This window comes from Gossypium arboreum, chromosome 12 (assembly GCF_025698485.1).
Source record: "Gossypium arboreum isolate Shixiya-1 chromosome 12, ASM2569848v2, whole genome shotgun sequence".
In the NCBI taxonomy this organism is placed as follows: domain Eukaryota; kingdom Viridiplantae; phylum Streptophyta; class Magnoliopsida; order Malvales; family Malvaceae; genus Gossypium; species Gossypium arboreum.
Window position 1 is genome coordinate 98,865,688 of NC_069081.1, and position 13,997 is coordinate 98,879,684.

Here is a 13,997-nt window from a genome sequence, read left to right on the forward strand (position 1 = left end):
AGCATGTTACATATGAGAATGATCGAGAAGTGTTGAGGAACCCACCCTCCTCAATATCACCTTGCCCAATCAGCCGAAGAGGGAGACCGTGAAGACATTATTGATGATGTCCCTCCACGTCAAGAGGACCCACCATCTCAGCCACCACCTCCTTCTCATCCAGTTCATGCGGCGGATTCATATGCTGACATCTCTGAGCGCCTTACCCGATTCGAGCAACAGTGTTTTTAGTGCTTCGATAACATTGATGCTACTCTACAGCAGATTTGTCAGCACTTCCACATCTCATCGCCACCCCTACCTCGCGAACCATCTAGCGATGAAGATGTTTAAAAACTTTTGTTTATTATTTTATGTTTTTAATTTTATTTTATTTTAAGACTACTTTTTATTTTTCTTTCACCTTATTTTTATTAAGTTTTATAATTATTATTTTACAATTTTTAATTCCGGCTAATTCATTATGAGTACTTAATCTTCCTTATATATTTTCTAAAAGAGTTCCTGATTCTATCACAGTTATAAAGAGCTCCAACGCTCAAAATTACTTAGGAACTCGAAACTCCACTGGGAAAGGTTCTCCACGACTGCCATGTCCTGCTCGACCACGACCATAGCCAACTTGAGATATAGTATTCTTTTGACGCAGTATTTGTGGAACCCAACCTCTACCACCACCGGAGTATCCTCCTCCACCCTCACGCCAATTATTCTCCAAAACTTCAGTTCAAGGAAATTCATTCATCACTCAGGAAGTTTCACTTCTCTCCCTATCTTATATTTATATTCTTTTCTATATATCTATCTTTGTACATTGTGGGCAATGTACATCTTAAGTGAAGGGGGTATTTATTTCACTATCAGAAAAATTTTTGAATGATTGTCTTGTTATCTTGAAAAGCTCTTATATCATGTTTAGGATAAATTTTGATTGATTTATGATTTTTATTGATATATCTTAAATTAAAACATAGGCATTCATGTATTGATTATTTAAACTTTAAGACATTAGAGAATTAAGCATGATAAGTTGATTTTTAAGAATTTAAAATTTTAAGTTGTTTCCCCAAGTTTAGGTATTATCTTGAATTGAAATCCACAAGTTTAAACATCAAAAAGCCATAATTTTTTTTGTGAGATCTTGAGCCTTCAAGAGCATCTATTAATTCTTTTATGCTCACTTTTATTATTGCTATGAGTGCGTTAGTATTGAATTGTTATTCTAGAACTTGCTTGATTATGCATGTCAAGACCACACCATTTGATTTGATATGTCAAAATGATAAAGGCACTTAGGTTTAACCCACTCATTCCATAAAAGCCTACATTCACAATTAACCCTTAGTGAAACCCCTGGAGCCTAACAACCCATTCATTAATTTACCCTCAATATTAACCCATAACTTATTATTGTTGAAATCCCCTAAATTAATTTGATCCCTATTTTTGTCGAGATTTGAGTTGGAATAGTTGCTTAGCTATGTTTTATTCTATTTTGTAATTTGACTTGTTCTGAAAAAAAATACAAGTATTCATATTAGTAATAGTTATCTTCTGAGCTAAAGAAGTTAAATTCTATATTCTGAGAAAAAGCTCTGTTGTACACAATTGATGACTAGTCATTTTTCTAGTTAGGCAATTTTTCAATTCAATCTCGATTCTAACCCTTTCTTTCAGTTTGTGACCACACCCTCTAACCAAAGCCACGTTACAACCCTCAAAGACCTTTTAATTGATGTTTTATCTCAATTTGTAGTGGTGGGGATTTGATTTTCATGCAAGCCTATGGTAATGACTCTTCATTATTGACTATTAAGTGCTTCATTTATTGTCCTTAAACACCTCGAGTGATTTGAGTGAATCTTTAGCAAGGATGAGAAACTCTGTGATATTTTGAATCAAAGGTAATTACTTAGACGATGGGGGACACCTATGTTTCATGATAAAATACTCAACTTGGAATGTTTGAAACTTTGATGTGCTTTCAGTTGAATTTTCAATGTATGATTACCTATGGATTATTTTGAGATATTATTAATAGAAATTATAAATGGATAATAATTTATTTAAGTGTGGGGGTATTTGATAAACCGTAATTTATACATATTTCAATCGCATGTTTAGCACATTTTATGGATGATTTTTCCTTAAAATTGGTGAATTCGATGCTCCTAATGCCTTAATTTCATATTTTATACCTAGGTGAACATAGGAGAGTGAAAGGAACGAGAAACGGGCCAAAAACGGAGAAAATAGACCAACACGCGAAATCAACACGGCCTGGACCTCCTCACACGGGAAGACCACACGGCCGTTTCAATTTCGTAGAATCAAAGTACGACTTACACGGGTGGACTACACCCCCGTGCCTATTTAACAGGCTTGACCACGGCCTGAAGTAATCGCACACGAGCGTCTCCCTGTCGAGCCCAAATTGAGTCCAATTCGGAAAAGGCCAGTTTTGAGGGTTCTTAGGCATTCTAAAGCCTATAAATACACCCTAGAGGAGGAGGAAAAGGGGCCATACAGAGAAGGAAGCAGGGAACTGCTGAAGGAAAGCCAATTGATCCATCTCAGAAGTCGGATTCATCATCAAGACTGAAGATCTCCCCTCAATATCCCTTCAGGAGTTTTGGGTTTTTCTTTATGTTTTGTATTCATTATTCTTCTGATATGTTTACCTTTTTAGTTATGAACTAAAACCCCTAAATACCTAAGGGGAATGAAACCTAAGATAGATCTTGTTATTATTATTTGAATTGTATGATAAATATTTGACTTGTTCTTAACTATATGTTCTTAATTCTTGTCTTGATATTCTAGGATATTGATTCAAGTTAAGCTCTTATTTAGAAGAGAAATAGACCCTGTCTAAGAGTACATTTGTCATAATTAAGCGAAGTTGATTGCGCGCCTAGAGAAAGGGTGACAAGATTTTACCAGATTAGGGTGAAACCTAATAAGGGGATCCATAGATGAGTTAATGCAACCCTAGGGCATTAATTAGAAAGAGATTTCAATTATTCAAACTAGGGTTAGATGTTGTTAGTCTCAACAGGGATAATAATATAACTTAGGGATTTCTACAGATCAAGTCAAATGAAAAAATCGTCCGATTCAGAGTCAAATAACAAGTAAAGTCTAAGTGGATTTTTCCTTAGGTATTGTCTTAATTCAATCGTTTTTCCAAAAGTAATTCCCCAATTCTATTTTCTCTGAATTCTTAGTTTTGTTAATTAGTTAGTTAAAACAAACCCCATTATTCTTAAGCTAGATAATAAAAAGACAGTCATTACTAATACTTTTAGTTCCTTTGGGTTTGACAATCCGGTCTTGCTAAAGCTATTCTACTGTTCGATAGGTACACTTGCCTTCATCGTGATAATATTTAGTTTCAAGAACGATTCATTATAAATATTTAAAACCTGTCACGAATATCACGTATCAATGGTGCACAGGCTAATTGGACAAAAATAAGCAAAACTCTTTGGGTTATTAATCTTCGAAATAAGAACCAACAGAGTGTTATTCACTCCGAATCAAGACTTTGACCAACAAAAACCTTCTAGACCCACTCACATATCGCCTTACCAACCAAATCCCACTGAATTTGAAAGAAAAAGGCATGAAACCCATCAATATCTAGTGCCTTCAGTGGAGCTATGTAAAAAAGAACTGACTTAATCTCGTCCACTGTGACCTCCTTATTTAGGAAAAGGACATCCCTATGATCAAGTTTTGGAAACATACTTGCCTATAAATCCCTTATTTTGCTCTCCATATAGTCTCTGAAAGAATCTAATCAACTCCTGCTGAAGCATAGAATCTTCAAAAATTCATTCCCCCTCCCCATTTTTAAAAGTAGAAATACAATTAGATTTCCTTTCTGCATTGTTCGTCTATGAAAAAAGCTAGTATTACGATCTCCCAATGACAACCAATCACATCTGGATTCATGTTTCCACAATAATTCTTCATGCTGAAGAACTTCTAACTCTTCCCTCACCTTCATTTCCTTTTGAACCAAATTATCAGCACCCGAATTCTCCAAAGCCCTTTGGATACCAAACAATTTTCATATTAAGTGCTTTTTTCGGACACTAATATGGCCTTAAAAGGACTTGTTCCAAGTTTTAATGTTAGTAGTGAAGTGATAAAGTGACTCAACCATACTTCCATTAATTTTCCAACTATCTTTCACAAACTCAACGAAACTTGGATATTCAACCCAACTTGTTATAACCCTAAAGGGGCGCCCTTTAGCAAAAATAACCTTGTGATCAATATTCAGAAGGAGCAACTTATGGTCCAATCTTAGCCTCAGAAGATGAGTCACCATACAATTAGGAAAGAGACTTACATATACATTATTACCAATAACCCTATTAAGGCACTCAAAGAACCTTTATCTGTGCCAAGTAAAAGAATGACCTTTAAAATCCAAATCCTGAAGATCACCATCCTCCATAAAATTCCCAAAAAGAGCTCAACTTTTACCAATCATCTGACCTCTTTTTTTTCACTAGAAAAAAGCAAGGCATTGAAATCCTCAATAGTAAGCCAAAGGATAGCTCTACTTGATATAGCCAACTTTAATCCTTCCCAAAGATTCTTCTATTTTTGTCTATCCATAAAAAACAGCAACATAAATAAGAAGAACATACGATTTATGAAGAACATACGATTTATCAAAAACCCAAATAAGGATAAACTGAAGGTGATTACAAACCAACTTCACTTGGATAGACTCTTTCCAATCGACCCAGATACCTCCAGAAAAACCATTAGCCTTGACCCAGTGAGAATACTAAAATCCCAAGTTAGCGATAATTCTGTCAACTTTAACACCACTAACTCTTGTTTCCAACAAAATCACAATATCAGGCTTGAATCTTGCTTTATACTCTCAAAAAGTATGTGGACAATTGACACCGGCACAACCTGGCAGTTCCAAGAGAAAATTAACATATTCATAATCATAAGCAGTAAATTAAGAGAACTAACCATTTACTATTTGGAAATACCCATCTTTTTAACTTGCCCTCTTTCATACTTGGACTATCAACACCTGAGTCTTTCTCTATTTGAGAATTAATTAATTCTACCATAGAGTTCATTGAATCAAATAGTGAAACTCGTACTAATCTAGCTAACTTGAAATACTCACCCTATCTTTGATAGTCCTATTTAACTTCATTTCATTTTGGCCAAACTCAAATTTTCCACCAGAATTTCACCCTTTAGTTCTATATTTAAGCTTAACCCCACTTGGAAAAGTACTCCCTATTTTATTCTCTATATTTTGAAAACCATCATTTTCCTTAAAGGTGATAGTTGAATGTTTCCTGGGTTCTAAAACTCCTGGACTAAGGGGCACAACCCTTTCTAATGTTTTAACGAAAATAAGATTAAAGTGTGAACTTGTACCTTCAGGAATAGAAGCTCCTATTCAACCAAAATTAGAATGTGAATTAAAATGAATATTGGGTTTAGAAACCCTTGAACTGATTTCTCCTACACACATTTTTCTGTTGGTCCATAAATTCACTCGTATTGGCCGAATCATTTTTTATCAGCCCAACCATTTTTATTGTTTTTTCCCCAACCTTTTATTTAAATTTTCAAGCTCCAGCACATTCAGTCCACTTTTAGTCGCAAATGGGTCCCTTGTTGGGCTTTTAGACCCAACTTCCAAACTCTTCCCAGCCTTTCATCTTTTAACGCCAAATCTCCTTCTTTATTTCCAAAATTGCTTCCCCGATTCTGCTTATTAACCAACCTTAAATTTATTCCTTTTTCAGTCAAATTATTAGAACCAAGATCTCCATTTTTATCCTCTCCATCAATTAACTGATTCAACACCGAAAATCTTGACTTCGAGGATTTTTCCTAAAATTTTGGCTTAAGATTTTGACTATCCCTGTTATTATGCCGACTTTTTCTCTTTACTTGCATCCAAAGGCTGAATGTTCCACCCTCATAATCATCCATCGTGACTGTTTCAATGACTGAATAAGTCTCTGTTGTCTCCTTCTCTTCCCCATGACACTAGCTCTCAACCACCATAGGACATAGTTTCTTGACATGTCCATATCGCCCACATGTGAAAAAAATTATGGGTAAAGATTCATAGACCACCTTTTGCATTTCCCTATGAATCCGAATATGAGACACGACCGATTTATCCAAGTTGACATAAATGACCATTCTAGCAAACCTTCCTCTTGTTCTATTGACTGTGTTAAAATCAAATTTTGCAACTCTTCCAACCAATCCACCAATTTCACTTAGGATTTTTCTCCTAACAAGTGTCCCAGGAGCCTAGGGAATCTGATCCAAGACAATACTACACTCAGGAAGGCTCAGGTCAGATTAAAATCCACCGTCCATGGTTAAACTATCAAATATTAACTAAATATAATCCATGGCCCCTAAGTTAAAACTCTATCGAAATCTTCATCACACTAGAATTTTACCAAGAAGTAGCCATTCTCAATGTCCATAAGATGAAATAGTTTAGATGGTTTCCACAAGTTATTGATCCTGTTGTGTAAAGTAGTGTACCCTATATTTCATCCCAAAAATTTAATTACCAAGGTCAACTCCATTTCTTTAACTAGAATTTGTTTTATACAATTCAAAAAACTGATCAAGGTACCCCATCGATAGTGGATTTCATAATGTCCCCCTCTAAAAACTCCAGTTCTTCTTTGCCTTCTGAAACCACCAAGCCAACTTCTTCTCCTGAAACCCCAAAACCTTTTCCTTAAAACCTTGTCCTTCCATGACACATTCAAATTCGAAACCTGATCCATCGTCATATCCAAGGTCTCATCACTGCCACTGTCCTTATATCAAACTTTCTTGGTATTTTGATCCTCAGATGAACGACCTACAACATCTCCCATGATTTCTCGAAATATGTTTCTGCGAAAAGAACCCTTTTTAAGAAATCAAATTTAAGCCAAAATGTTTTGTTATAATATTATTATCCTTCAACATATTTGTTCAATTATTAATTTACATTTATAGCAACTTATGAAACCCTTTAAATGTAAGATATCTATTCATTATTATATTAAATATCATTTTATTAAATTTCATCAATTTATTTAAAATAATAGTTAGTAAAGTTGATAATTATTATGTAGGAAATGAAGAACACTTAGGTCTACAAATCATTAAACTGAAATTTAGCTATACCTCCTTAAAATCCAAAATAAGAAAATAAAGGAGGAATTTAAATAACCAAATAAATGATTCAATATTTGGTTTGGTGCAAATAATATTTACGATATAGATCTTTATATAGACCTAAAGTCCAACTACTCTTATGTTTTTAAACTATGTGGGATATGGGTTTTTATATAAACTTATAACCTTTTCCCTTTTATTCCTAAGTGTGTGGGATTTATTCCACTCCAAACAAAATACTAAAACTCCCCTTCGACACTAGCTAATTTCCTTTCTAACATACCGAGCTGATGATAGAAACCTTCAATCTTGTTCCCACTTAAGCCCTTCGTGAATAAGTCTACAACTTGCTCTTCCATCTTAACATATTGCAACTCAATCTCTTATTGTAACACCTTTTCCTTGATGAAGTGATAATGAACCTCACATGTTTAGTTCTTGCATGGAAATTGGGCTCTTCGCCAAACACATTGCTAACATGTTGTTACAGAATATAGGAGTAGCATACTCTGTTGACTGATGCAAATCTTACAACACTTGCATGAACCAAGTACTTTCTTGAGTTTCCATCACTATAGCTCGATATTCAGCTTATATTTTCGACAAAGACATAGTTGGTTGCCTTTTACTACACCAAGAAACCACTCCCAACCCAAGAAAAAACACATGCCCAGTTGTTGAGCGCTTGGTATCACAATCACCTGTATAATCGACATAAAAAAAACTAACCAGATTGCAGTCTCCTTCTTTTTTGTACAGAACACCATAACCAAGAATACTATTTACATACCTCAAAATTCTTGGTGAACCAGACTGCATAAGCATCCAGTTGAAAAAGATGAACCAAATGAATTGGAAGAATTAATTCCACTTAGGAGATTGGGATGAGTCAGAAAGCCAAAGCCTAAGTATGCCAAGGCCAATGTTGTCATATTTAAAGAAGATAAGAAAGAATTGGAGATATTTGAGGAAGCATTTAAAAATCCGAAGTGGGTTAAAGCCAAAGAAGAAGTGATTGTGGCACTAGAATGAAATGATACCTGGGAGCTTGTGTTAAAGCTATGAGATGTGAAGCCTATCTCTTGCAAGTGAATTTATAAGATAAAGCCTGGCACAGATGGATCAATTGAGAGGCATAAGGCTCGTTGGTGGCTGAAGGATTTTTCCAACAGTATGGACTAGATTATGATGAAACGTTTATTCCCGTGGCAAAGCTTACAACGATGCGAGTTTAACTTGCACACAGCTAGTAAATGCTGGAACAGATGTGTACAATGCATTTCTTCATAAAAAGCTAGACTGAGAGATTTAAATGAATCAATCTATGGGCTTTTAGAGTCGAGATTATCTGAAGCATGTGTGCAAGTTTCAAAAGGCGCTCTATGGATTAAAGCAAGCATCAAGGGCTTGGTATGACAAGATCATTGAACTTTTGACTCATAGCAGTTATTCAATGTCATTTGCAAATTCAAGCTTGTTTGTTAAAGTTAATAGAGGAAGGATAGTTGTGGTTCTGGTATATGTAGCTGATTTAATTATGATAGGAGATTGGAATGAAGAAATTCTCTGAATAAAGGGGAATTTATCTATGCGTTTTCATATGAAAGAACTTGGACAGCTCAAGCATTTTCTTGGTCTGGAGGTTGATCATAGTCAAGATGGGATCCTCCTTCATTAGCAAAAGTATTCTAAGTACTTGTTGAAGAAGTTTGGAATGTTGAACTACAAGCCGATTTCTTCACCCATCGAACCAAATGCCAAGATGTGTGCTCATGGAAGAAAGGATTTAAAGGATACAACAATGTATTGGCAATTTTTTGGTAGTTTAATCCTGCCACTCATGCCTACAAGCATCTATTTGTGGTGATACCTTCTTCTCTGATGGCCATCATAAAGATGACTTTTCAAACACCCCATTTTGATATGTATAGCACTTCCCGATTGTAGGATCACAACATCTCCACCTTTTTCTTTGGCTATCATATCTTACAAAAATAAACCTAACAACTTTTTTATCCATCTTGCTATGTAAATAGTCGAGAACAAATACATAGCATAGACATCCAAACACTCGAAAATAACTAATTGTAGGTGTCATGCTCCATGATTTATCAAAAGAAGAAACAAAAGATAACCTATGTTGAGAAAGCCTATTAATTACAAAAGCGGTTACCTTCATCATATCCACCCAAAATCGTCCCGAGACATTTTCATATGAAGCATACTGCGACATATCTCCACCAGGTGCTTATTCTTTCTCTTAGCCATACCATTTTTGTTGTGGCGTGCTCGACCATGTAAATTGGTGACGTATGTGACACTTCTGGAGAAAAACTGAAAATTCTCTTAAGGCATACTCTCTTCCGTTGTCGGTGTGTAAAAAACGAATCCCTTTACCAACATTGGTTTCAGCCACCTCCCTAAACTCTTAAACTTTGTGAGAGTTTCTAATTTTTCCTTCATAAAATAAATCCACACAAATCTAGAAAAATCATCAATAAATGTGACCATATACTTCATCCCACTAATAGAAGCTTGCTTGACCGATCCAAACACATCAGAATGGATTAACTCTAATGGTTCATTTGCTTTAAATTTAGACTCTTCGTAAGAGAGTTGGTGTGCTTTCCCACACTGGCAGCCTGCACAAACTGTATTTGTTCTCACTTCAAGTTGCAGAAGACCCTTCAACATCGACTTCATCACCATATAATGTCCTCAACAATTTCCTGGTTGCGATAAACCTTTACGTTTGTAGGACCGAACAAAATATAATGTCCTGAAGATGTTAACTGTGCTACCAAAAGAAACTTTTTCTTCATCCCCAGCACATGGTAAACATTTTGCAACAACGCCTTAGTAGCACTATGTTAAGGAGAGACTACAGTATTATTACCGACATAAGCTATCGGTAACTTTGAGTTGTTTGCACTCATCACCACACAGCTTCCTTTGTACTCCAACACATTCTTCAACTTCTTCTTGTCACCTGTCATGTGATTTGAGTAGCCCGAATCAATAATCCAATGTTCTCATAATCAATTTGATTGGACGCCATCTCCTCTTTCGCAAAAAAAAAAAAAAAAACAATGCCTCAACATCCTCATCTTTCGGTTGTGTCATTTCATTACCATTGGAAACCTCTTAAAGGTCTTGTCCTTGCATATAAGACATTATGCAAGCTGACCATGTATTATAATTGTTGTTATTAAGCTTCTTCATTCCGCCGATAACTTGCAGATCTGCCATCATATCCCATCTATGAAATTATTGTAAGGTGACATTTTTCAAGTAGAAAATTCGTTTGAAATTGAAGATTAGCACGTGCCTTACTTTATAATATAAATATATAATATCTATTCATAATCTTAATCCATATCTTAATTAATCATACATCAATTTCAACTTTGCCTTTTGTTGATGATAATCATACGATGACTATTTCTTCCACCCAACATATGCAAATGGCTGTTACTGGTCATGAGCTAACTGGCGATGACGGCTCAAATGCTCATCTTTCCTTCCATCTTCTTTGTGTCCCCCTCAAGTTTTGTTTGTTTCTTTAAGCAGGGAAAATAAAAAGAAGCAAGAAGCAAGTTCCAATCCAACCACCTTCTAATTAGTTCAAATTTAGGCGGCTGCTTAGTTTATATACAGTATCTAACATCAGTTAATTATCATTTTAAAAATATATAATATAATATCATATTAGATTTATAATAAACTCACGATGTGGGTGAAAAAATACATACATTATACATGGTAAGATTCATAATTTTATTGTCTCAATTTTACCATTTCATATAACCATTTTTTTTTACAAATTTGTTACATAAATCTTTTCACTCACATGAGAAATATATCTTAATAAAGAAAAACAATTTAAACTCAATAAAAACTACACACAACAAAATGTAAACTTAGGAAAAACTTTTCAAAATCTTAAATTTACTCTTTTGACTAAATTTTATTTGATTTTTAACATAAATTTTTCCTATAAATATATTTTTACATAATATTTTGTTTATGAGGAATTCCCTTCCCCGGGCCTTCCCTGTTCAATTACTGCAGCCATTATTAACTCACGGAATTTAAGAGCAAAAACTATGACAAATTCTTTAAAACTAAAATTAAAAAAATATCATTTAAAGTCTAGCGTTGACAAGTAGGTTATATGTAGAATATTTAAAGTCAAATTGGGATTTTATATAAATGAAAGCTCAAAGCTGCATATTTATCATTGCTTAAAATTTGTTCTATTCATTACTCAAGCGGCAGCATTTCCTTTCTCCTCTGTTTTCCCTCTCCTAACTCGGGGTTATTGACTCAATTCTTCCCATGCCCGCTTTAACTTGAAGTTTGATCTGAGTTGAATCAGTATTTCTTCTTCTTGTTTTCTGTGCTTCGATCTTGTCTTTTATGCATGATTTCAGTTTTAACTTGTTGGATTTTTTCAACATGAGTAACACATTGAGGCTAAGGGTTAAGGTCATGTTTTACTTGGTTTATGATCGAGGTTAGCTATTTCAAGCATTCTTTTTCATCGGTCGGTCTTTTCATGTTCATAAATTCTTGATTCAAGGTAGGTGTTGCGTTTGGCTTTTGAACCCAACATCTCTTTTGTTATCTTCTTGGTGTGTTTGTGTTTAAGATAGATATAATATATTGAGCAATATTTCATAAACAAGCGAGAAAAGCTTCCTCCGAACATGGGGAAAGGCAAAAAGGGCAACCTGATAATCAAGACTTGGGAGCGGTGCAAATCCATTGGCCGTGGCCGCTCAAGACACGCCCCAGCTATTTATAAGAAGAGCAAATCATGGCCATCAATTGATGTTTCCCTGGAAGAAGAGAAACGCACAAGGAAGAATCGAGTGGCTCCGGAAGGTTGCTTCACGGTGTATGTTGGACCCCAGAAACAAAGGTTCGTGATCAAAACCGAATACGCAAATCATCCGCTTTTCAAGATTCTACTTGAGGAAGCCGAGTCTGAATACGGATTCACCAGCGAAGGACCCCTTATGCTCCCCTGCAACGTTGATCTCTTTTGCAAGGTGTTACTGGCCATGGACGATGGCGACAATACCATCCGCCAAGGATGCGGTTTCGCCAATGGTTATGGTTCCTATCGCCTCCTCACCCCACCTTGGATGATGGCGACAAATCAGATCTAATTACTATCTCTGTCTCTCTATGTGTCTGTCTGTGTATGTATGTCTTTATTAATTTTGGGTCAATCTTCCGTTTCGAGTACTGCACTATGAGTGTTTCAGTAAGTAATAACAAGTTTCATCATGTTAAAAAGTAGTAGACATACAAAACCGTGGTTCCAAGCTAGGACTGCTGCTGCTATACTAAAACTTTCTTCCCACACTACGTTCTCCTTATCAATCATCAGATAAAACAACAAAAACAAACACTGGAATTTGGACAAATATGATTACCCTTTTAAGATACAAAATGACACTTGCGTCGTTTCTTATAGAGGCGTAGTACCCACTCTCTTTTCTCAACTATGCCAAAAGAATCTAACACCTTCCACGCACTAACATCTTTACCACGTATAGGAAATAGCTTGAATAATTCAACTTGGTTTATTTATTTATTTATTTATTTAATGTCAACTAAATAACAAAAGATAAGATGATTCATTCAAAAGTATTTCGAATTTTTTAAAAGGAGATAATTGAGGCTTTCTGACCATGTTTCCCTACAGTATGATAAGATTAATTTTTTTAATGTGTAGAAACTCAATAATACTTTAATTCCCATTTTTTCTCTAATGAATCAAACAAAGTTTTTTTTTTCCTTATTATTTTATTAAAGATCTTATATTTATAGTTTTTAGATTCTTATTATTAGAATTCTACTATTCATTTTTTAAGTGGTATTATGAGTAAAGGTTTCTCTAGATGCTATTTGAATTTTTCTTTTCTTTTTTATATTCAAATGCATCTCTAACTTATGCTTTGTTTTGGATTATGAATTTTGAAATTTAGGTATTGGAGATAATATAAATGTGTTTCATGAATCTTTTCAATTGTTTGAAGGGTTAAAGATATGGTATTATGAATTTGTACTTAAAATTATATTAACTTCTGAATTTAATTTTTTTACAACAACTTAGGATCTCAAAAACTTCATGATTTTACCAATTTTTGGGTTCTTACATTTTCTGCAGTTTAAAGAAGCTGCAATGAATTAGTCACATTATTCCTTTGAGTTGTGAAGTATTGTCTAAGGTAGTGTTTGAAAAGTCATTTAATAAGTATCACAATTACATTTTTAAATTTTTAGGATAGGGTGAAAATTAGAGTAATTATATGGGTAATTACACCTAAATCTAATTTTAAAATTATTTTTATATAAGTTATAAAATTATATTATAAGCACCACATGTATGTGTTCGGTTGGTTATGGCAAAAACTTCTATACTATAAATCTTAAAAATTATAATTATAAAAATAATACGTGTATTTTATAAAGTTATAACAAAATATATATTATTTAAATCCTAATTTTTTCATTTATGGCAAAAAAATTATTATAAAACTAATTTACATGTTATAAAAGTTTTATCATATATTTATTTATAAAATTTATGGTCCGAACTTATTTATAAAAATAACTTTTAAAAGAAATAGAAAAATATTATTTATAATAAGTGTCATAAAAGTTTTGGACAATTTATAAAACTATTTTATGAAATATTTTACAAGAAAATGCTCATTTCCAACATTATTTATAAAAATGGGCCACTTAAAAAATTATTTACTAGAATGGTCCAGAAATTGCAAAATGCT

The 13,997-nt window shown here is 34.1% G+C and overlaps 1 protein-coding gene across 1 annotated transcript; it reads left to right on the forward strand.

The window, feature by feature from the left end:
- The first annotated feature begins 11,413 nt into the window (after positions 1 to 11,413).
- LOC108478483 (auxin-responsive protein SAUR32-like) lies at positions 11,414 to 12,515 on the forward strand. Its single transcript, XM_017780944.2, has one exon. It carries the CDS (start codon positions 11,904 to 11,906, stop codon positions 12,366 to 12,368), a length of 465 nt encoding a protein of 154 aa, XP_017636433.1. The 5' UTR covers positions 11,414 to 11,903; the 3' UTR covers positions 12,369 to 12,515.
- The last annotated feature ends 1,482 nt before the right edge of the window (positions 12,516 to 13,997 follow it).

Bases quoted from the DNA above. Each gene is read 5' to 3' on its own strand.
- LOC108478483 (XM_017780944.2), top strand. From the start codon at position 11,904: ATGGGGAAAGGCAAAAAGGGCAACCTGATAATCAAGACTTGGGAGCGG.